The sequence below is a fragment of the Tetrao urogallus genome (genome assembly GCF_951394365.1).
Source record: "Tetrao urogallus genome assembly, chromosome: 2".
NCBI lineage: Eukaryota > Metazoa > Chordata > Aves > Galliformes > Phasianidae > Tetrao > Tetrao urogallus.
Window position 1 is genome coordinate 51,308,175 of NC_136814.1, and position 25,631 is coordinate 51,333,805.

Consider the following 25,631-nt stretch of genomic DNA (forward strand, 5'->3'; position numbering starts at 1 on the left):
ACAGATAAGGAATATTGCATAGAGATAAATGATCATTTTCTTATTAAAAAAAAGTTATTTCACTCCAGTTTTCATGCTTTGTCACCAAAGGGAAGTAAAAACTCCCTCTTCTCTTATTGCAAAATTATAACAAGCAGTACTTCCGAACTATCTCCGCTATCTCCAGTGCCCCATAGTACTGATCCGAAAACAATTTGGCCTGCATGCCTCACAGCTTTCCAATGTGTGCTGTGCTAACTGGTTAGTTATAAATTCTCCTTTGGTGGGAGGAGTGCGGCACATCAGCTAATAGAATAAATGCTGATAAAGTTCCTTGTTTTTACCAGCAGCTGCTGTCAACTGGTGTTAACAAGTCAGACGGATCCATATGGTGTATGGCACAGCTCAGCTTATCACTTATTCATGAGAACTGGTGGAAATGCACGCTGCCTGTTCCCTTTGCCTCCAGTGAAGCAGCGTTACAGTCAGAAACCTCATCTATACAGCTTTACCTGGTGCTGCTGTTACTTACCTCTCCCTTGGGGCTGAGGTGAAGATGGTCACCATTTGTCAGTACAGCAAGTATTATCCCTTCGTGCCAGCTCAGCGGTGTTTAAGGATGTAACAAAGAAGGGAAGCATGCACTAGCCTTGGAAGCTAGAAGTCAGCACCCTTTTTCACTAAAATGCACTCATGAAACACTCAACTCAAAATCCTTTGTTACTTTGCAGATCTTTTATTTAGATGTTTGCTGCTGCAAATAAAAAAAAAAATAACACCACACAAGAAGATTCAACTCGAGTATAAAGCAGCACAGATGTTGTAAATGGAAGAGAAGAGCTGACACCATGCTGTATCTCACTTTCTAACAGATTTTCAAGGAAAAGGGGGAGATCAGTGGGGAAGGAATGGTCACAGAAATGCTCTCTAATAGAGAGATACACCTGTGATATAAACAAGCAGTCCCTTCATGTTTGGAGTCTGAAACTTTAAATCAAACATTTAAAAAATTAGAAAATTTGTTAGAAAAATAGGTGCAGTAAAATTGTATATATTGGATCCATGTGTACATATCAATTTTCATTAAGTAAAAAAATGATCTTTACAAATAATGCTTTATAGTAAATAATCAGTTATACTGCAGACTACAGTGTTCAGGCGTCTTTACAGATGCGAGTCATTAAATCTGAAAAGTAACAAAATATACAGAGCAAAACTATTTCCCTTTTAAACTAGTACTTACTTCAATCCACATACTGCATATTTTTATATATATATAAATACTACACTATAACTGATCAGTTATGAAACTGGAATGCAAACACAGTAGTGTATTATTCCAACAGCATATTTGCCTAGTTGTTACATGAGGAGGGTGCCCTGTTCTGTGCCACACTTCGGAGCTGCTGCAGCACTTCTCCAGTTAAGCACAGCAAGCAGGAAAAGCCCTATTTCAATGCAGTACAGTTCTGAGGTGCTGTCAGTTCTCTTTTGCTTGTGTGTCAGGTGGACATAAAGACAAAGAAAACAGAGTGCATGTGCATGCATCAGTGCACACACAGCTGTTTGCAATTCCTGACTTGTGACCTCTCACCTGTTGGACATTAACACAAAGACATATGGCACAAAATTCACCCCCAGTTGCTAATTTTTAGACCAAGGTGAATCCAGCACCTGCACAGGACATGTCTCTACAACTAGATGTGGATTTGTGTTGGTTAAAGAGAGATGTGACATAAGGCCTTTTGGCACGAAGCAAAGGCATGAGTAAGTTACCAGGATCAGAGGTAAGATCGATTTTTAACTATACCAAATTTAATACATGGTATGGAAGAAAAGGGAGATGCAAACACCTCTGGGTTTAGAGAACATTTGTTAAATACCATACAGTGCCCCTCCTCAGGGTAAAAACAAAACCAAAACCACAGCATTAAGATCTGCCTTTCCCACAGTCTTGCCTTCTTGTTGTAAGCACTCATTACATTGCCTCAAACTCATCAATTCTCTGCTTGGTGTTGCCTTGTCGGATCTGCCGCAGTGTCTTGTACTTGTCACGGCCCTGTCGCACATTCTCCGAGTGGATGATATCATTTTGGGTCCTCTTATCTTCATCTCTAGCCTGCGCCAGTTCATCTGTCAGTGCCTGCAATGGAGAGAACATTAAATACAAATTATACACAATACGCTTTCAACTTCCAACAGCAGTGGCTTTGGTGAGACTTTTGACAGTTCTTAGATGACCAGACAAGTCAGCAGTGTGGATTCAACATGCAGTTCCCATAAACAGTATGGATGATGCAACTTTCTGATGACTCAATGCCTGAACAACAAGAACAACCTTTTTGTACACTGCCTTTAATTCAACCTGCCCTATAGGACCTGTAAGCAAAGAAAAAAAAATCACTCTGTGTGTGTTTAACCAAGCGGTTAAATTACCTATTTTCCATGAATAGAATCTCTTGTTAATTCTCCTCCTCCAAACACTCTCTCTTACCTTCAGCTGCCTCTGCACACGCTCATTCTTCTCTGCTTCAGTAATGCGCTTCTCCTCATTGCGGTCATTCCTGATCCCCTCACTGGAGAACTCTGCACTGTAGGCAGAGTACTCAGACCCCTCATCATGCAGGTTATCGTGCACGTGGTAGTTCACTGGCTCGTAGATGGGTGGAGGTGGAGGTGGAGCAGTCATTACCAAGTGCAGCTCCTCCTTTGTCTTCACCAGATCCTCCTGGGCTTCCCTAGCCTTTGGGGAAAACAAACAAAAGCAAAAAGCTCATGAGGTTCGCGCAGGTCTGCCTCTTGAGCCTGTCAAGGTCCCTCCACCTGGCATCCCTTCTTTCTAGCGTGTCACCAATGGGTGCGGTGAGGCTGACATCAGCAATCTTGCTGAGCAGCCACTCGATCCCGCTGTCCATGTCACCAAAGCTAACAGACAGCATCAGCCCTAACGCCACGAGAAATGCCACTTGTCACTGGTCTGCATTTGGACACCAAGCTGTTGACCGCAACTCTTTGAGTGTGGTCATCCCCACAATTCCTCAGCCACTGCGTGCTTCCTCTGTCAAATCCACATCTCTCCTGCTCAGAGACAAGGATGTCATGTGGAACTGCGTTCAACACCTTCTACTTTAAATTTTGACTAAAGCACCACAGTACACGCAGCTCAAGCACAGAACTTCAGAGCAACTTTGACAGAATACTCACTCTGATCTGCCATTCTTCAACCTCGTTCTCCTTACGCTTCCTTGCCTCTTCAAGAAGTGCAATCTTGGCTGTATACTCTGCGAGCTCTGCGGCCTGTTAAATAGTAACACCAGAATTAAGGACTCAAAAAATAAAAAACAACCCCACAACAAATAACAATTTCGACTGAGAAAAGACCCACATGTTACACTCCCCTCTAGTAGATTGCTTGATTCTTTTTTCCCCCCTTTTGACTCCAAGGCCTAATTTAAGTAAGTGGCATAGCATACCTTAACCAAAAGTGATCGGGTCTTACCAGCTGTTCCTGGCTCTTTATCTGGTCAATATTTTGTCTCTCCAGCTCTTCCTTGGCTTGCAAAGCAGCCAGACGATCAGCTTCCAAACGTTCTGCTTCCTCCTGAGCTCGTCTCCTTTCTTCCTCCAGCTGAAGAGCTCTTTGGATCTGATCTGAGAGCTCTGGGAAAAAACAGATCACTACTGTTAGTCCACCAAAAGACAAGCAAAGCAAAGACAAGCTCATAGGTTAACTGCAGAAGTCATGACATGCACGACTCCAGCCTGTGATATTTCTTCACTGCACTTACAAGTAGGTATTGCACAAAATATGGCAAGTACCCAAATTCAGAAGCTGTCGGTTGCACATTATAATTAGATCATCTACAAGGTATTTGCACTGCCATGATCCTGCTGCCCTTAGTTGACAATTTACTGTGAGGACCAGATGATGCTGTCTCCAAGCTGCTCATCTGTGCATTGAAACAGAAGCTTCCATTTCACTGGAAGGACTTGCTACCAAACCATTCCTTCTGTTCAGAGTTAAGTAAAAAGCATGTGCCAGCTGAGCTCTGGTTCTCACTGCTGCAAAAGGCTCATGCTAAAACCCCCTCAGCAACAGGGAAAAAACAGAGTTAGTGTGACCTTCAACTCCCACTGATAGCAGCAGATGTCGTGACTTATGCCTTGGATGTCGTCAGCAGTGCATGCATGTGTATTTATCCACATAAGCAGATATCAGTATGCCTTGCCAAGAGATCCTGGTGTCACTAGACTTAGCTAAGTGTGAAGCACAATACACACGATCTGGTTAAACAATGCAAGCACTTTACCTTTTTCTGCTCTCTTAGTCTTCACTTCATACTCTTGTAGCCTCACCAGCAGTTCTTCCTTTTCCCTCAACATTTGCTCCTTCTCCCTCTCAATTGTCTCCCTCTTCTTCTTTTCATTTTCTAGTTGCTGCCTGTTTAGGAACAGATTTCATGCTTCAAGCTCACTTTCAGACATAAACCACAGCAAGGCAAGAAAACTGGATGGTCATCTCTCCAGACTGTTAAATAGGACAAGGTTGTGTGACTGCCACAAACAGGAGCCAGAAGACAGAAATGCACTGAGAAATTCATCCTTAATCACTTCAGTTTTTGCCCAGTTTTGGATACTCATATTTCATAAAAGTACTTCCATTTTTTGTAGGCTACCCCAGAACTTTAGAGAACCAAATAAACAGTAGATGCAGAGAGAGAAAATCATGGCTCTGTGCTACATGGCAGAGGAGATGTATTTTATTACTTCTGTCATAAGGAAAAATCAAATGAGCACCGAGGAATGCAGATGAAAAAGCCAGCAATACAGGAGAAATCAGAATGATTTCTCGAATTGTAAGTAACCTGCAGCCATAGTAGAGAGTCCAGCAGAATTGTTAATACTTTTCTCTTGCCTCTAAGAGGTCTTCCAGTCTGCATACAGACGTTCCCTTTGAAGTCTGCTCCTTTAGCTTCCACCCACTCCACAGTCCAACACAGAGACAGGAGAACCTCTCTCAAAGTTTAGGACCCCGACACAGGAGCACACAGTGACTTCATGTGCATGATTCCTTGAAGAACCAGCTCTTAAGACTGCAGACAGGAGAGCAGACTACAAATGTGAGCCAGAAGAATTCTCATGCTCCCACTGCAGGATGCCCCGAGTCCTACCACTGACAGCCAGAGCTCAAGGACTAACGCACACACCTCACCCAAAGGTAGATGGCTCACAGCGTCATTTAAAGCCATCTGAGGAACTCTGGCAGACACGTATCATTTTCCTCTGCCTCCCCATCCCGTTGTCTGTACACAGGCTCACCTTTCCAGCTGCTTCTGGTGCTTCTCCTCCCGGGCCTGGGCCTTCATCTGCTGCACCTCAATGGTGTCAGGCTTCCTGCGTCGCATATACAGTTCATGGTTGCCCATGCAGAGCTGCAGGATCCTCTTGTTAATTCTCAGACGAGGGGCATAAAACACAAAGTCCTGGAAAAGACAGCACACAGTTTTTCAGGCACAGCTGACTGCAGACATCATCCTGCCACTAATCCCACTGCAGCACAGACATCCACCGGTAATGGAATGTCACAGCAGGACCTGCATGGCTATCTGAAGCCCAATTTCTGTTGGTTACATAGTCCACTTCAAGTCCATATGGAGTTGATAAATTACTTTTCTAGAAAAAGCACCTTCTAGAGAGAATTAATGGGCTCAAAGGTCTCCACTTAGAGGATGCTTTGCCAAGCTTGGTTGCAGAAGACTCTGGGCTGGCTGGTAACAATCTGGGCAATATGAAGCAATTAGTTTTTAAGCTTTTGTGGTTTTGTGACTGAAAAGATAAAGCATGAAACTAAAAATATGCTGCAGAGTATTAAAGTAACACTGTAGATTTTCCTGAATTCACTGATGAAAACTTATGTCCTTCAATGCATTATGCACATATAATCAGCAAAGTGTGCTGTGCCCCCCAGACCCCAAGTCCTGCCAGAAGCATTCTGAGCTACACAAATCTAATACTGCTAATTGCAGTCTGACCTCCTATTTCTAGCAGACTGTTTGTGTACTTTGTGATGAACAGGTCTTATCTTGAAGCAAGGTTCACCTCCAGTCAAAGTAAATTCTAAGGGCACAGATGGTGGTTGTATTCATCATTTAATGCCATACAATCCCGGGACAAAACATTCACATAAGAACATAAAGAATTCCCTCCCTTCCTCGTCCTCCCCTGGACTAGCACAGCTGGAAGCTCTGCTTGGTATTTTAAACATGCACTGAAGATCTTGGAGTATGTGGACTGACATACCTCAAAATTAAAAAGCTTATTGTAGGTAAGGTGACAAAGAACGCCATCCATTAAATTAATGTCCATTTAAGCAATGATGTGGAGAACAAAGAGGAGCTTCCCACCCACATCCAGGGTGGACTCAATGTTTTTGCTTTATTTACCAATGCTTGCCATTTTCAAAAGAGATGCGAGCATATGAAAAGATCCGGATAACTTCCTGACTGTTCAGAATTAGTGTCCAGATCAATTCTTCTTTCATACCTAATTTGAAACATAACACCACCCACAGGGAGAAAGACAACCCAGACAACAAGGAAACATAATTGGTGTTAACACTGTAAACGCCTTGATGTATCAACCTTTTGCAAGCCTCCCATTTCAAACTCAGTCAGATTTACTGTTAGGGAGTGGATGGAAAAGCTGTGATCCACAAACAGGACTTTAATGTTTGTATTGTGTACAAGTCCAAATCATAAAGAGGCTCATCTATTGAGAAATATATTCCTGACAGAGGTACCTTTCTATCTCTGGGATCTTTTGCTGGTTTTCAGAGGTAACATCGCAAAAAGAAGCCCCTCTCCCACAAAACTCAGGGGTTGTTAGCTAGAGGAAAGGACATCCTAACACTGTGTGTGACAATCAAGTTACTGGAAGGGCCTTTTTCTGCTGAAGAGATTCATGAGACGTCACCCTTAACCAAAGCTGAACTACAAATTGTTTCTCAGGTCTGTACTGATCCACCAAAGTCAATAACTGGGGTGGGGGAAGAGAAAGAGAGGAGGTCTTTCTCAACTATTCCAGCAGTTTCACAACACTTACAGAATGACATCCACCTATACCAGTTATTCAAGTTCTCAAAAGTTCAAAATAAGTTGCAACTTTTTAAACTAAAATAACTGAAGTGTGTAAACATAAAACATTAATACTCAAGAGCAGCTACATTTAAATTCTCCACAGAAATCACACCCTTGCCATCTACCCTAGTATTCAAGTAGGTCATTGGACATGGCGGCCCTTACATGGCTTTCAATATTTCTGTAGGGTGGAAGTGAACATTGAGAAGGACAGCCGTATGGATACACACAGCTTAGCAGCAGCATCCGGTAATTTTTAAAAAAAAGTCATGCAACCACAAAAAAATTACATGCCAGCTCCCATACACTGGAGAGAATGGAGAGAAGAGCGATTTTCAAGTACAATCCAGCTATAGAAAAGACTCAGAACAAGCAGGGAATCTCAGATTCAAGCATACTAGCTTGCTGGAGGCAAAGAACTGGGCTGCAGCTGTAGCATCCTTGCCTTTCTCCATATCTGACACATCCAAAAGCTCTTTACCTAAACTGCACAGAAAAGCAGACTGCTCTAAATACATCCTTGATACTGATGCTAATTTTGCATCTAAGACACCTGCAGCTTTCTTCTCTTCGAAGACAACTTCATTCTGAAATGAATTGCTATTAGTTACTCTCAGGCAGCATTCATTCTCAGTATACTTACAGGTGCCTTCTTGTCAATGGGCTTTATTACAAACTTTTTGTCATTGAAGGAGATGTTTCTGATTTCACTCCAGGGGAAACCAATCTTTGGAGTCAGTCTGGAAAAAGGAAAAATATTTTAAGAGATGCTGTAATGAACTCTATTCTTTCCCTCACATTACTTCTAAAACACAGACTCGGCGGGATGCAATGCTTGACACAACTCTCCCAACAGCAAGGAGAACAGCTGTAACAAAATCCCATAGAGGAGCAGGGGAGATGCCTGATCACCTCCCTTACAGTCTCTTCTCATGCTATTCAGTCCAGATTTTTACCTTATTCATTTTCTTTTAAATGTCTCCAGAGTCTTGCATACAAAAACCAGCAAATTATTCATCACATCACGTTTCTGAGCCATCCTAGTACTCCACCTTTACATGCCCTCCCAGTTCTGCAACAAGTTCAAGGGCTTGTGCACCTGATTGCAATTAATTCCTTCACCTCCCCTTGCCCCAACTAAATACCACCTTTGTGTAGTTAGTTTCACATTACGCTTCTTTTAACGTTCTGGGACCGAGGACACATTCTCTAGAGATAGCAGTTAATCATCAAGAATTGAGTCTTACATAAATGTTAATACTAACAAGCAATCTTCCTGTTATTATCTAACACATGTGTCCCTCTTTGGCACACTGAAGTCCTGACAGTTACTTCCAGCAAACAGGTTGAAGGCACGAGTATGCAGTGGTCAGCACTTATAGAAGTGTACATCAGCATAGTGAATCACTGCAAGTCTGTGTGAATCTCTTCTATGGAGCTCATCAGTTAAGGAAAAAAATATTTGCTTCAACTTCATTAGAACCGAAATTTCCTACATAATTTCATTGGCCCAAGCTTAAAACAACCTGCTTAGTTTTAATCAGAAGTCAATAATAAATATGTTCTCTTCAGAATTTACCATCCCATAACCTTTACCTCAAATGCAAGATTATGCAACAGGGTGCCATGTAACGCTAAGAACTGGACAACAAATGATTTGATTAAGTAACTACTCTAGCCTCCTTCATCCTACCGTAAGAGTTTCACTCTTAGATAATATGGTACGACATTAACTGCAGTATTTCAGTTGTCCAAGTTCTGTTGTAGATTCTCATCCTTATTGCAGAGAAAAGGCTTGGCTTGAAAATGCCCAGAGGCATTTTCAAGTGGTGGCAATGGTGATGAGGAGACAGTTGGACTAGATGATCTTATGGGTCTTTTCCAACCTTGTGATTCTATGATTCTATGACATTCACTGAGAACAAACTCCCATCTGTAGCACGGCATCATTTGCCTCCTCAGGCTGAGCTTCAGCAATGAAATCTTTGCTTTTTCAGCTTTTCCCCAGTCCCAAAACTCTGCACGTACAAAGCATAGGTAGGGTGCACATGAACATTTTTCTAGTCCTCATATCTGCTCGAAAGACTTAATTACAGAGTTATCGAGAGTTATGGAAGAAACAAGCCATTTCTTCCAGCACTACATTTGTTTTGCAAATGCTCTTGATGGCTCTCTCCAGTCAAGGGCTACGTTCTGTCTGCTGCTGCAGCCCGAAAAACCTGTTTGTGCGACCATGGTTACACAGCAAGACTTGCCATTCAAGACTCAGGTATTACATGAGCGAAACTACTTTTCTTTCAAGTGACACTCCTTGTTTTCCAGGTGACAGCACATATTAGCATTGCAGAAAAGTCTACATTTCTTTTTGCCATCTTAACAAAAGCTCCAATTAATATTTTAGCTACATTCAAAGCTTTATGGATGAAAACAAACAGAATGGGTTAAATCCCCACTGTGTTTCACTGAAAGTCTGTTACAGATATATGACATGAAACCAATGCTTGGAACATTCAGGAAAAAACCCCACACAGTCCAGCCAGCATCCTTTCATTTAAAAAAAGTTCATTTTCAGTCCTCTTCAATCTGTGGAATATTAGAAGCGACTGGTAGGCTTAGACACAGTTGTTCTGACCTTCTGTATATGCTTATTTATAGATGTAGTCTATTATTTTCCACCTACTAACCAACAAATTATACCTCTGTCCTTACCAGAAGGGCTGATTAAAATTTTGTGTAGCCCAGCAAGGCCTCATTTCATTCTTTGGTTTACAGTATCAATAGAAGGTAGCTCCTCCCTGGATTCTGGGTGTTATCCGGCGTTGGTTTCACGCCTACCCCACAACCTGCCTTTTTCACAAACTGGCAGTTGTACACGCATCTATCATTAGATTCCAGTGCAGGGATGGCCTCAGATGTCCTAGCACTCTGCAGACGTACTGGCCTATCAAGGTTCCAGTATTGCATTTACTGCCCGCATACCTGGAAACCTGCCTAAAGAAAAAGCTTGGTAAATTCCTTCCCTTGGGACTCAGCTCTACAACCATTACTTGCTTTATCAGATGATATTTTTACAGCTGACATCTGCTCTTATATTAGCAGGTCAGGCTATCAGGAAAGTCACGAAAGCACAAATGATCTGAAGTGTGCTTGTCTCCTAGCACAGCTTCACATCCTGCCGGACAACAAGCAAGTTCTAAACTTTGCTCTCACTCTGTTAATAAGAAATGCCCTTTAGCTCCGACACCAGCCCTCACTCCAGTAGATGAGAAGTGAAAACAAAGCCTTACTTATCATCTTTTTCATAGATGTTGAGCCCTAAGGCATCAACTCCCAGCCAGAGGTCAGTTCCTTTCTTATTCTTGATTTCAAAGTAGTTGATTCCATACATCTCAAGGTCTTGAGCAATCTTCAGGTATTCCAGCATGGCATTCTCTCTGGGTGAGGCAGGGAGGAGAACAGATGTTAGCTTCTCATTTTTCCCTGACTATCTCAAAAAGCAAAGAGTGCTCAGAAAAAAGACAAAAAAACAACAAACCTTTTCCTAAACATATCAAAATGCAGCAGTTACAACTGAACATTCTGCATTTGGGATTCACTTCAGAGGTTATGCCTTCAGTTACCTCTGTGCACACACACACGTACACTCTATATCCTTTGCCAAGGTCTGATATTTCTAGAGACAATTAGCAACTTTCATCTCTTCCAGTGTTCATCGTTGTCTTAAAGTACAGTCAGTGTGAAAAGAACAGTACCCTATACTTTCCCAATCTGCCAATGAAAATGCTTCAATGAACTTAAAGGTTAGAGACACACCTTTAGTTTTATCCACTTAGTCATCACTGATGCACTATACTTGGGTGCAGGACTCTCAGAAAGCCACTGGTTCTCAGCACCAGCATAAAAACCCAACTGAATTTTACCATTTTACCATTTGATTCCACATTGGATTAGAAAACAAACACCAGGAGCTCCCCACACAAGTGACTCTTGGAGGCTATTCCAAAGCATGCTGTCAGAACGGCAAACTTGAGGCAACTAGGCCTAGGGAGCAACACGAAACACTTACTTGAGCATACCACTGTGTTCAGCATGCCAAACCTGGATGCGTTCCTCCCACTGCTCTCTGGAGAGTTTATGTTGATCCATCACCCTAAATACAAGTAGAGAGATATTTGCAAGATTACACTTTGTGTTCTGCTGTGTCCATCAATACTGATACCTGCTACAGTCCCACTCATGAGGTCTCACTGAAACTAAGCCTGAAGATATGCTCTCTGGAGCAGAGCTATTCAGAATGAACAAAAAGTAGGCATTTTTCCTGGAATTAGATACTGTGCGGAGAATCATCACAGGTGTAAAGACAAGCCACTTGTCTGGTAACATATTTATCTTTTGTGGGGACAGACTATCTAGCCTCAAACATGTTTTGCAGATATGAGATTTTGAGGACCGTACACTGGGATTAAGAACACGTAACCTGCATTTCTCCAGGGAGGGCACATTCATGATTGACATCTCTTCTTAAAGATGAGGCATTCACACACACTACCAGCACGGCAGCATGGTTTAGGAAAGCTGAAACCTACAGGGATTTCCTCTGCTGTATTCACCCAACCACCTCTCCCTAACCAGCTCAAAGAGATATCATGAAAACATACTCAAACACGGACAGAAATCAAGAGGACTGAAATCATATGTATACAGTTCAATTGAAAAACAATATGCTTTCAATGAAACTTTGTATAACTAGAGGAGGAGGAGAAAAAAAAAAAAAAAGGCTGAATCAATTGACTCCTTTACCTCTGGGGGATCAGACGCTCTGAATTGAGGTATCCAGGCTTGTGCACATCTTTGCTGTAATCTCCAAATTTGGCCTGCACAGCATAGGAGCCAAGAAGCACTGCTGTTTCAGGAGGACAGTAGATCTCATCACTGAGAATCCCTTCCTTCACCTGAAGGAAGAAGAGCTTCTGCGTGATGTCCTGTATCAGCTCTTCAGCCACATCTTCTGGGAAGAACTTGGCACGGAACCTGAACTGAAGGGGATTTTCCTTTCTGATTTCTTGAGCAGAAACCTAAGGATAGATGACACCACAACTTAAGAAGGCTGCAAACAAAGAATTGCTTTTGCACATAAAAAGGAATTTAAGACATTTGCCTTAAAAGGCATTTGTTTTCAGAAGTACATTTCTGTAGTGCTTGGAGCCCACACCCTACAGTGAGAACTCTCCAACTTTCACCTCCAACTAAATACACAAAGCTCCCTGCAGAGCTTAGGCTAAACACACTCCAGCACTTCATCAATTATTTGAGAAGTCAGTCTCTAAAAAAAATAAATTAATTAAAAGCGGACACATTCCATCCCATCTCTTTCCTTTAATGAAGACAAATAGGGGTCACTTCAGAGTGAAGTAGCCACCTTCAGCTCAGTGCATCTCCTGCTAACCATGCCAGTTGGTGGCATGAAATAAAGAGGGTGCAATGGCCTCTGCACTCTAGGAAATAAATTCCAAGGCTACAGCCCATAGGCCTCCTGCAGTTTTGCATCAAGCAAGTGACTGACAGCCAATTATTCTCATTCTTTAATTCCGGCTGCTCACTCATACGAGAACATAGAGGAGATGTGTTGTTATTTCAAACTCAGTAAAATTCTGCTTGTAAACAAATCTCAGCCTCTGAAAAATGCAGGGTTTACTGCTGCAAGCCATCTACTGTTCTACACTTGTGACACATCATCCCCCTTATGCTAAGCAGGTATGTCACTGACTGCCTCATCAGGAAAGATAGTTCATTCCCTCCTAAGAATTTCAAGTTTACAAGTTCACAAACAAAAGCAGATCAGACACATGAGTCTCTGTGTTACCACTGCCCAGACCTGAAGCAACCTTTTTTTTTTTTTTTTTAAATCAAGCAACTGATCCTACCCAAGCAAAGACAAATGCTGCTATTATTCAAGACGTTCCTCCAGACAGAAAGCCAGCTGTTTCTACACAGCAGAATACAGTATCAAGCTGCTGATCTACAGTGAGAATTTCCACCATTCATACAGAAAGACCAAGTCTCCACCACGTCACACTTCATACAAACAGCTCCCACGGAGGTCACAAAGTTTTCCCCCAAAATAATTATTAAATTATGCATATTGAAGACTAATCAGCAAGTACAAGGTTTATGAAGTTGCAGCCAGTAACACATGAGGAATCATGTAAGCTGTAACTGTTAATCAGCAATTACCTTTTTATCCAGCTTCAGCCAAGTCTGAAATCCTTTGTTGTCTACATACTGCAGACCGAAGTACCACACTTCTCTCAAACCAATGGTTTTAACCACCTGTAACAGAAAGGTCAAAAAAACCTATGGTAGGTAAGGGTTCACCAGTAATTCTCCTTCATGTATCCTCACAAATCCCACAGCCACTGAAGCTGTAGGCAACCTACTCCTCCTGCATCTCTTTACTTCATCTATCTGACAAAGATACACAGTTGCCTCTGTAGAAGATGCTGATGTTGGCTACATTCACACACTGTAAATACCAACCAGATCAAAGATCCTGAAACACCCTTGCTGTATGGATCACACACCTACTAGTGAAAACAGATCTCTTTTCAACAAGTTCCTTTTCCTCATTAGAAAAGATAGCCTAAGAATTCTTGATCTCCTATTTTCACTTGCTTATTATTATCGCTCAGTAGTTTGTTGCTGGCTCATCTGCCAGCAAAGCCATGCTCTAGACAGAGCTGAGATCTGGGAAGATCCACTGCATGTGGATCCAAATGCACCCCTGCTGCTAATTTGCAAAGTAGCCCCTGGTACAGTGGTGTGAGCATTACCACAGAGCTGAACTGAGTGGAAAGCAAGAGGTTTTCAGAACTTCTCAGCAACTTAGGAAAGCATGACAGACTCTAAATTTCAGACTCTACTCTGAAAGTAATGCCTTCTATTTCATTATGTTGGCTCACAGTGTCAGAGGTGGACAGTGGTATGGCAGTAGAGGTTGAACCTTTCCATTACGTTCTGTTGCTGTGCAATAGATGGCAGCAGAGGGGCAGACTGACAGAACGGCATCTGACATGGAAGTGTACATAGAACACAGGAGTGGATTTGAATTCCTCCGTGCAGAGAAAAATGGCTCACAGTGACATTCATCAGTGCTTGCTGAATGTTTGTGGAAAGCAAACAGTGGATGTGAGCACAGTGAGGTGGTGGGTGGTATGTTTCAGAAGTGGCAACAGCAATGTGAAAGACAAGCCCCGGCCTGGATGGCCACGCAGAGCTGTCATGCAATGAAATGAAGAGCATCTTGATCAGCTCACCCACATGAATTGGCAAACCACGGAATTGTGTATGGAGCTGAATATCAGCTTCAAAGCATGCAGTGGCAGCAATCTTGGAATATCCTAAAGTTTGCTCCAGGTGAGTCCCTAGAATACTCATACAAGAACAGAAAAAATTGCATGCAAGTTTGTCAAGACCTATTGAACCAATACAAAGCAGAAGGTGATGGTTTCCTGGATCACATCATTACCTGTGACAAGATATGGTAACATCCCTACGAGCCAGAGTCACAGCAGCAGTCCATGGAGTGGCAACATGTCAACTCCCCATTGAAAAAAAAGTTCAAGATACAACCTTCCAGATTAATATGTACTGTCTTTTGGTCTAGGAAGGAGGTGATCCTTCTGGGTTTCCTTGAACCCAGAGAAGCCATCAACTCTGAGCACTACATCGTGATGCTGACTAAGCTGAAAGCTCAAACTTCTGGAGTCAGGCCAGAGAAGAAGGCAACCTTTCTCTCACAACATGATAATGCCAGCCTCCATACCAGTTTGAAGGCCATGGAGAACATTGCCAATGTTGTCCTACCACACCACAGGATTTAGTGCCTTCTGGCTTTCGTTTGTTTGGGCTGATGGAAGATGGACTGTGTGAGCAACATTTCCCAGTAACAGTGCCATCAGAGCAGCTGTGAAACAGTGGGTCACATCTGCTAGTATTGATTCTTTTTGTTCATCACTGGCACAAATGCACAGCTGGTGGTGACTTTGTTGAAAAATACTACTTTGTAGCTGAGAATTTGCTCTCAGTTATTGAGCCCTTTGTAGCGATCAGAGCAACCTACTTAGTTACCTGGACTATAAGCTCAAACAAGGATATTTCACCCTCCTTATTTAAAGCACTGCTGAAGACAATGTGGCCAGAGAAAACACTTACTGGAACAAACTTTGTACTAAATGCACTCTTTGAACAGCACAAGTATTTTGTTCCAAAGCAAATAGTTAGGGGATCTCTTATTAATTTTTTGCTATACTTGCCCTTAAATTTGCTTACCAATGAGTCAGAGGCCAGCAGTTTGTACACAAGAGTTTCCAGGGGTTGGTAAGGGATGTGGGTAAAAAACACATCATCCTGGCTAGCACTCTGTGAAGTACTCCTTATGTGTCATCTCGATCAACAGACAACATAATGCTTAGTGATAAAACCAGGCCAAGAAAACCACATATGCATTACTATAGCCACCCATTTCCTGAAACCCCAGAACTTTGTTTTTATTTTATAAAAGAGCTGGACTCTGAAAATACTTTAGCCTTCTCTTGACCAGAACTCCTCTTCCCTCGTTCCCCAGACACCTGTTTCACCACAAAGGTACCAAGTTTTCTGAAGGCCAGATGTGTTTAACGGTCAGAATCAGGCTTTACTCAACCTAGCAGAAATGCAGGCCTGTGTTGAGAGTGGTGCTTCCTGTTGCACAAAGAAAGTGTTGCAACATTGTCAGAATGAAGAGTTGCACAAATCAAGCAATTATCTGGTCATTATCTCTGAGTGCCTCTTATGAAGAAAAGTTATGCGTTCTCTATACATTAAGACAGTCGGAAAGCTTACAGAAGTTATGGCCCTGCAGCTTCTTCCCAAAACCTAAAGGCAAGGAAGGGAAAAATATTAAGCTAAGCTTCAGAATTTGGGGTAACAAGAACAAAGACAAGAACCTTTTAGCCTGTATTCTGAGAAACAGCTTTGTAAACTTCCTTCACAGCAAAACAAGAGGAAAAACAACCACCAAACAATCCTTACATCCAAGATAATGGGTGGGAATGAGGGAATGCATAAAAATGCGTGAAGTACAAAATCTTAAGCCTGTCCATCCTACCAAAATGGACAAAGAATCCCTCAAAACCAGGACTGAAGTGTAAGGCATATTCATGCAACAGAGCTAGGCAAGTTCACGTTTGTTTAATTAAGTTTTTTAATTCTTCAGTCTTCTGATGTTCTCCTGGTCAGATGATCTGTTCAAAAGGGATACTGCAGTTGCCTTAACAAACTCTATTAGCTGATGGGTCACAGGACACTGCATACTTGTGCTTGGCCCTGTAAGGCACTGGCTATGCCAGTTCCCACTCAGAAATTGCCAGTGGCACATTCTCCTCCAAGGGAATTTCTTTCCCTTGTTAGTAGAAAGGCACAGGACAGCCTGGACCACCCAAGGAGATGTCCTGGAGCCAGCTTCAGAGATCACTACATGGGTTCTCAGAACACCTCAGATACAGTTGCGGCTTCAGTGGAGCTGTACTCAATATTCAGTGGTTTCATTATTTTCCCCTTCCTCTACCAGGGAGTTTTGACTCCTATGCATCATACGTTTGAGGTAGAAAAGTCAATAAAGCCGAAGGGCAGTGCCTGAGTAATTTTCCTAGCTGATAGCCAGACCAAGAAATCATGCTGTTGTTTTTAAAAATAGCTTGCTTCTTCAGCAGTCTTTTCCTCCCGCAGTGGTTTTGCAGCTCAAGTTGGGCCACTCCCCATTCCTGTGCAAACCTGTTGCTTCCATATGCTTTATCTGAGTGCAAACTCCATCCAAGATAAGGGCCCAGTAAAGAGAAAGAAGGCTGTGAGAAAAGTTGAAGTGAAATATAGTCTTCATCTGCCCAAGTTTGTGCTGCACTTCTACCGAAGTTCCCTCCTGATGTATAGAAGTGCACCCCAACAAGGTATAAGCTGATAACTTTCCAATGATAGGTTTTAAACCCAAGGTACAGGAGGTAAGAGCCAAATCTTCAGGAGGTGATTTTCCATCCCTACAGCACATCAAACGCTGCAACAAGAGCAATCTTCAGAGGTTCAGAACAACTTAGCAGACAGGAGGTATCTTGGATCTGAAGTATCCTGCCTTCTCAGGAGTTCTTGCTTCTCAGTGAGAGGTCAAGAAAGTAGCTTCTCTTCTGCCAGAGATGACCCTGACTCTTAACAGATATAAACAAATCATTGTCATGAAAAGCACAGGGCATAGTTATACTTTCTGTCTAAGCTGCTGCTTTTAAAAGCATAGCTTTTAGTCATTTGTGTTGTTGTGTCCTCAGAGATGAAACCCGAGTTTTCTGTTTTGGTTTAACACGGATGGGAGGAGGGGGTAGCACAAGGGTGATGTGTTGGGAATGGAAGGTCAAACACTACATGCTAGCTCCAAAAATATGCAGGTGTTTCAGATGCACTTCATCAAATTGCTGATTAATACTCTAAATCTATCCCACAGTAATGAAAATCAAAAGGAATTAAACTTATTACTAGTGCTAAACATACAATTTGTGGTACTCTTGTGTACTGCAAAGTTCTTCAGTGATTATAATTTGGTTTCTTGGAGGAAATACATTTCTGTTTCACAGAATCATCATAGAATGGTTTGGGTTGGAAGACATTTAAAATCACCTAGTTCCAACCCCCTGCTATATGCAGGGATGCCTTCCACTAGACCAGGTTGCTCAGAGCCCCATCCAGCCTGGTCTTGAACACCTTCAAGGAGCTGGCATTGACCACTTCTCTGGGCAACCTGTTCTAGTGTCTTACCACCCTCACTTTCCTAATATTTAGTCTAAATCTGTCTTCTTCCAGTTTAAATGCACTTCCCCTTATCTTGTCGCTACGTACCCTTATAAAGTCTCTCTCCTGCATTTCTGCAGGCCTCCTTCAGGTACTGGAATGCCACTATGAGGTCCCCCAGAACCTTCACTCCTCCAGGCTGAAGAGCCTCAAATCTCTTAGCCTGGCCTCATAGCAGAGGCACTACAGACCTCTGATTAACTTTGTGGCCCCCCTCTGGACTCAATCCAACAGTTCCATGTCCTTTATTGGGGGCCCCAGAAGTGGATGCATACTGCAGGTACTGCAGGAGTCTCATGAGAGCAGAGTAGAGGGGCAGAATCACCTCCCTTGACCTGCTGGTCATGCTTTTCTTGATGCAGCCCAGGATACAGTTGGCCCTCTGGGCTGCAAGCACACACTGCTGGCTCATGCTGAGTCTTTCATCAACCAACACTCCCAAATCCTTCTCTTCAGGGCTACTCCCAAGCCATTCTCCACCCATGCCGTATCTGTGCTTGGGATTGCCCCTACCTAGGTACAGGATTGTACTTGGACTTGCTGAACTTCATGAGGTTGGCATGGACTCATATCTCAAGCCTGCCCAAGACTCCCTGAATGGCATCCCTTCCTTCCAGCATGTCAACTGCTTGATGTCATCTGCAAACTTGCTGAGGGTGCACTCAATCTCTGTCCATGCTGTTAAATAACACCAGTCCCAGCATTGATCCGTAAAGAATGCCACTTGTCACCAGCCTCCATTTGGACACTGAGCCACTGACCATAACTCAGAGTGCAACCATCCAGCTAATTCCTTATCCAGTGAATGGTCCATCCACCAAATCCATTTTACTCCAATTTGGTGACCATGATGTCACAAGGGACAGTGCCAAATGGTTTGTACAAGTTCACATCAGCTGCTCTTTCTCTATCCACTGATGTTGTAACTCCATCATAAAAGGCCACCAAGTTTGTCAGGCATGACTTGCCTTTGCTGAAGCTATGTTGGTTATCACCAATCATCTCATCTTTATTTTCCATGTGCCTTAGTGCACTTAGGGCCTTCAGGAGGAACCTACTCCATGATCTCGCCAGGCACAGAGGTTATGTTTCCCCTTTTCCAGTCAGTGGGAAATTCACCAAACTGCCATGATCTTTCAAATAGGACGGATAGCTGCATGGCAACTTTATCCGCCAACTCCCTCAGAACCAGTGGATGGATTTCATCGGATCCCATGGAATTGTGCACCTTCAGGTTTTTTTACATGGTCTTGAACCCGATCTTCACTTACAACAGGTAAATCTTCCTTCTCCCAGTTCTTACCTTTGTTTTCTGCAACTTGGACTTGTTTGAAACTTGTTCGAAGAGTACTTCTCACTAAGTCTGCTGTCATAAAGCCTAGCTAGTTCTAGTTAACTCACTGAAGTGAGAAACTGTACCAAGAGAAATTCAGAATGAACAAACATTGTTTAGCCAGTTTTACCTACTTGAGTTAAAACTCAACCACCCTTTGCTATCAAGACCGCTGGGGACAAGGGGAAGTGCAAAAGAATCGCTGCAGCACTTCATAAATACATGGAACTGAAGTCTACACAGATTAATTCTTAGTTTTCAGAGTTTCAGCAGAAACATCTAGATGCAAGCTCTTTTTACTATTTTGTTCTATTTTAAATTTCAGAAGTTGATTTTTCTGATGAAACCAAGGTCTTAAATCAGTTTTATGGTGACAAACTACTTAAGACTAATAAAGTTCCACAAAGTGCTCTTTGTTTAGTTGTCATTTCCTGACCTTTGTAGGTCCATCACCAAACAGACCTGTACACTGCTAATGCAGTGGCAGGAAGAGTAACAGTAAGAGAAGGGAATTTCCCTACTCGTGTTCTCCATTTCTTTATGAATCTCTGGAGGCAGGCTAGGCAAGTCTCTACTCTGCCCTGTTGCACAGGGGCTTCATACATCACATGATATGCTGTAGCTTCTGCATGGCGAACAAACCCTTCTGCTTTTCTAGTAGTTTGGAAACCTCAAACACCTGAGGCAAGTTGTAACCTCCAACTCAGCTTCTGGATGAACACATTTACACCTACATTCATCAACTGTGTGAAGACCTCATTCTGAAAGGTTTTATGCACAGGGGGCAACATCTCAATTTTAGAATTTAAGAAATGAACAAAAGATAAGCTGCATTTCAAAGCTTAAGAGTATTTTTACACACAACTATGTTGTCCAGACATTCTAGACTCCTTGTAATACATTGTCATTCAACACCGCTAAGAAGTCAGGTTTCACTAGAATGTAACTTATCTGCAGGGATTTTTGCTTATTTCTTTCATTGTGATGGACTTTCGAGAACTTAGGACCAGGGCCCTTTTATTAACAGGCAGAGAAAAGAAAGATAGGAAGGTTTGGAATTCAAACTTAAGAATTAAGTTAAGAAACCAGTTGTCTTAAACATACTCTAAGCTTAAGCAGCAAGAGCCCATACCAACACCACACTGACCTGATCAAACAGCTGTTTGCCTGTAGTGTTTGGCTGGATGGCAAACTCCAGCTCTGCATCCACAGTAACAACTCGAACATTGATCTATGGAGAAAAACAAAAAGCATTGTTTAAGGTACATTGAAAACTATTTCTCCGTGTGAATACAATACTTTGTACACAATACAGTCTCTATTTTTTTTATACACGAACATAACCCTTATACTCTAGGCATTTAAGCCCCAGTTATATTTTTGTTATCACACCAAACTTAATTGGAGTGCTGACTTTGCTGTCTTATCTAGATTGTTCTGCAGGTTTTCCTTTTCAACACAGAATTGGCTACTGATTGAATGAAGCAGCATTTTAGAGTTGTCAATCTCCAGGCGTAAAATCCTTTAGAATAAGGGTTTCTGCAAAGCATGCAAAATAGCTGCCTACAGGCCATCTCTTTGATTACAAAAAGCCCTAATGACTAAATTGAATTTAAGACTTGTAATTTAACTTCCATTTATATTAGAGCTAGAATTAATGTGAGATTCTAAAGGCTTCAGATTATTCTTATTAGGCAAAAAGCAATAGCTGATAAACTTTCATTCTTCACCTCATAAAAATCTACTCGGCACAATAACAATATTATAGGGTAAGAGTTCATTAACAGCTAACGTTAACGAAGAAACACTTTAACCAGATTTGTTCCAATGACAGGAGTGCAAGACAGGGGTTAACATTGTATGCAGACAGCAATTGTTTAGCTAATGACTAGAAAAAGTCTATTAGCATTTAATCAGGATACAAAGCAATAACCAAGCTTGCAGAGAACAGCATAAGGAGCACCAAGATAACAGCAAATCAAGAAAGGATTATCTTCAACTCTTCCATTACAGGAGACTATACCACTTGGAATATTACACCACATTTCAGACAAGTAAGATTTGTAGCTTGGATTTTAAAAAGAAGAGAATTATAGAATGGTTTGGCTTGGAAGGGACCTATAAGATCACCTAGTTTCAGCCCCTTGTTTTAGGCAGGGACACCTCCCTCTAGACCAGTTTGCTCAGAGCACCATCCGGCCTGGCCTTGAACATTTCTGGAGAGGGGGCATCCACAAACTCACTGGGCAACCTGTTATAGTGCCTCACCACCCTCACAGCAAAGAATGTCTTCCTAATAGATATAAGGCAGTCTAAATCTGCCTTTTCCTAGTTTAAAACCATTTCCCCTTGTCCTGTCACTACCTGCCCTTCTAAACAGTTCCTCCCCAGCTTCCCTGTAGGCCCCAGACAAAATGCAAATTACACAGAGCATTTTATAAACATTATGCTACAGACAGCGAGAGCTAACAGACCCCTAAAGCCTGCTACAGCTGCAGCACTGGCCCCTCTGCAGAGGCACACGTGCGAAGGAACCACAGGATGCAGTACAATAGGAATCAAATCACTCACTACAAAACCCAGACACTGCAGCAGTTTCTAGCCATTTAATTGTGTACATTTAAACTCTACAGTAAATGTCAAGTAAAAGAACGTGTTACAATTAACTGCAGCACTTTGGATCGCAGGACTATGTTAAGGCTTCCTTCCTGCAGCTTAAGAACCAAGTTTCTCAAACAGTGTAACAAGGTAAGATAGCAAATTCTGGAGAACAGCAAGACTGCAATTTGAAGCCACGACCTTAAAAAGCTCCTGCTGCTTAATTCCTCTCAGCAATAAATCCCTAATCATAATCTAATTCCTTTTTACTTCCCCCTCCCCCAAGAAAACATATGCTGATAATCCGCTGTTTTGCATTGTGCAAGTTATTTGCACTTCTGGCTGAATCACCACAGTGGGTATAAAAATGAGTATCACTTCGCAAGTTAAATAAATTTAAAGGATGTGCTTCTCAATCCAGTAAAGGTGCAGGATGTTGGCTGAGCACTGGATTCCTGTCGGTATCAGGATAGCCATCTTTATCTCCTTAGTGGTTATCTGCTAATTAAAAACAAGCAAAACCCATGAAACTTAATTCTTTAGCACTAAGACTAAGAATTGAAGTCCCCTGCTTCCTACTTCAACTGACAGCCACAAGAACAGAGGAACATGACTGCTTGCTTATCTAAGAGCTCCCAGAGACATCTGGGGCAGTGGTAAAGGTTAATTTCTGTGTGTCAGAAGGACTCAACGACCAGCAGGACAGAGAGGAATTCCCTGGTGTGTTACCTGACAGCCCCACATCACATGACAGGCAGACTAATGAGGGGCTGTCATTTCCCTGAACAGACAACTGCTTGGCAAAGTCCTTCGGAGTGTCCTTTCTGCCATATTACATCCTCCTGCTTCTTATCTCTGAGCCTTGATTTCAAGAATATAAAGGATTTAGATGTATTTTTAATTGCATACTCTACAACCACTCCACACAAGCTTTTAGCCACAGAGAAGCAGGTAATGAAGCAGACGGTCAGAGCTTAATCCACCTGAAACCCTGGTTTAGGCAGTCTGGAAAAACTTCATTGTCTGCCAGGCTGAGAAGACGTGAATGTGACATACAGCTCAGATCATAAGAAACTCCCTACAGCATCAAGATGACTAAATCAAAGCCCAAGATGAACAACAATAAAACAATACAAGATACTGTTGCAGAGGGAAATAGGAAACCCCTGTAATTCCTATAAGCAACAAAAAGAGCAAGACAGAAGTTAAGAAAAGTTAAGAAGTTAAGGAAACCTCCACACGCAAAATCCTGCTTATCCCACATGGACAAAACAGGTCATTTGTGAGATCCCTACCAAATCCTGGCAGTATTCCAGGTCTAAAACTGAAGCCATAAGCAAATAGTTTAACTGTTTCACCACAGTGGGAGAGGGGCAGCAAAAAAAAAAAAAAAAAAAAAAAAAAAAAAAAAAAAGTCCATGACTTACACATGAAATAAGTTTTTAAAGCATAAGCATAAGCATAGATTATGCTTAAAATCCTAGACAGAAAGATTCAGCTTCCTAATCCATGGGCTCATGCTGTAAAAATTTGATTATACTTCTACGCCCAAGGCTAACATGCTTAAAATGAAAGAGAACTAGGGCCTTAGAAACCTTATTAGCGTGTACTGAAGCGCTGCAGAACACAAGGCTTTCATCTTTCTCTGCTTAGGATGCAAAAGATTGCTAACAAATTTGATCCACAGAGGAAAAAATAAGCGGTTGCCAACACAATGCCATTTGCATTGAAAGGAAAAATAGCTCCATGAATCATAAAGACAACAGAAACTGAAGAACTCATTTTACTGAACACTAATTCCACAAATTCAGATTGTTCAGGGTAGAACAATAACATTATCTACATTTCCAACAGAGACAGGAAAGTAGAAATAAAATAAAAGACTGAACTGGAGAGAACCTCAGAGCAGACTTTAAATAATCTTAACGCTATGGAAAGTTCCTACACTAGAAGTTACACCAGTTAGGATGGGTTCTTTCTTGTATCAATAGTGCCCTCAGATTTTGCATTTACTCTTTACTTTCCCCAAGATAGTAACTCTTATAATGCTAAATCAGGAAATCAGTCCATGGCAGACTGCAGCTTTTCAGAGACTGTGAACCTGAAAAACATTCAGAAAATGCTGTCTCTTAAGGAGGCAACGTGTTGCCAACCACGTAGTAAGAGGCAGCACCTTCTCTGTGTAAGATCTATGACCTAGATAAAAACCCAAGGTGACACTGCCTCTTCAGACCTCTCTCTTAGATGAGCAGATCCCAAGTGTGTTGGGCACTGTATGTGCAGGCAGCTTTTTGTCTGACTCATGGGCTTGTTGGTCCAGAATCTGTTTCTGGCTGCAGCCAACATGCTGTCTTTGGAGTCGACCATCCATCTCCTGATAGATAACTGCTCTACTGTAAAAAATCCTACACTGAAGGTGAAAAGAGGTGGAATGGGGAAGAAGAACACAACAACAACAAACACATACTCCATACACAGCAAGCTGTATGGATATTTCACATACCTATGCATGAAGGAAACCTAATTGCCCTTACATTCAGTTGAATAATTTTATTACACAACCAACCATGAAGTTCTGCAAGTCATTTAAAATGCCATACAATTTATTTCCATAAGATAAAGGGCAGTAAATACCAACCTTTACACACATACATAAGAGAAACCAGCACTTTACTTCGTCCATATTATCATTAGGCAGCTCTAAATGCCTCTGATAATGGCCAGGAATGTTTTCTTCCTCTTTTCAAAGAGGGATAAAGACAAGAGTCTCCTAACTAGCAGGTTTGCAGGTGGAAATGCAAGTGAAGCATCCTTCCAAGTGGTGGCAACAAGCACCATCATAATGGAAAGACATAAACAGAAATGCCTTCTTTCTTCAGGCATAAAGTCTGGAAATCCCAAGTAGCTGGTACATGTAAACAGTCCAACTACATATCAGAGGGTACAAGGGTTTGTTGAAGTGCTGCAACTGCACAGCACTTACTGTGAAAAATGCATATATAGCCCTGTAAAAGTTTCCTGCACACAGTCAAGCTGTCTGCGTAGCACAAGGATGTGTCTGTGCTGAAGGAATATAGCATTCTCAGCAAAGAACTGAAAGAAACAGCATTAAGAATCACAAGCCAGCCCGGCTTACATTCTTGCTTCTGCAGGTCCGTATGCTATATCTGCTCCTCCACCACACAAACAACTACTACTGTATTTGCAATCAATGACAAGCTTTTTCCTCTGAGTTGTAATGCGTCTGCATGGATGAAATAATTACATTTCAACCTTAGCAACCAGACCTGTTTATAGATGCATACAGTGATTGGGCAGCTGATAATAGAAAAAGCTATTTCACACAGCAGCTTTAGAAAGGGCACTGAAACTGCTCTCTATTCCTCTGCCTTCAATGTATTAGTGTTCATTGGAAACAGGCTCAACAACAAAGAGAGAACACTGTCAGCTCTGTTTGATGACAGCTATTGTGCCGCAAACTGATGGCGTAACTGTAGGCCCTGATGTTGGAAACTATTTGGGGAAAAAATATTCAGTTTTGTCCAGGAAAGAAACCCTTGAGGCTCCAAGCTCAGCTGTGCTCAGCACCCTTCCTCTTGTCACATCTACTTTAGGGACACACACTCTGATCCTTTCAGGGTTGGCCAAGGAGCTGAAAGGGGGATGTACGCGGTAGAGTGCAGGGAGTAACAAAAAGTAGTGAAGTATTCTTACAG

At 42.1% G+C, this 25,631-nt stretch overlaps 1 protein-coding gene across 1 annotated transcript; it reads right to left on the reverse strand.

The window, feature by feature from the left end:
- Positions 1-1,957: 1,957 nt before the first annotated feature.
- EZR (ezrin) lies at positions 1,958-24,286 on the reverse strand (the record flags this gene model as incomplete). The annotated part of the gene is made up of 13 exons (XM_079550334.1): positions 1,958-2,122; positions 2,474-2,722; positions 3,184-3,276; positions 3,479-3,639; positions 4,290-4,420; positions 5,299-5,462; positions 7,759-7,855; positions 10,403-10,549; positions 11,182-11,265; positions 11,916-12,190; positions 13,350-13,445; positions 20,465-20,548; positions 24,149-24,286. 13 exons carry the CDS (start codon positions 24,284-24,286, stop codon positions 1,958-1,960), a joined length of 1,884 nt encoding a protein of 627 aa, XP_079406460.1.
- Between the last annotated feature and the right edge of the window lie 1,345 nt (positions 24,287-25,631).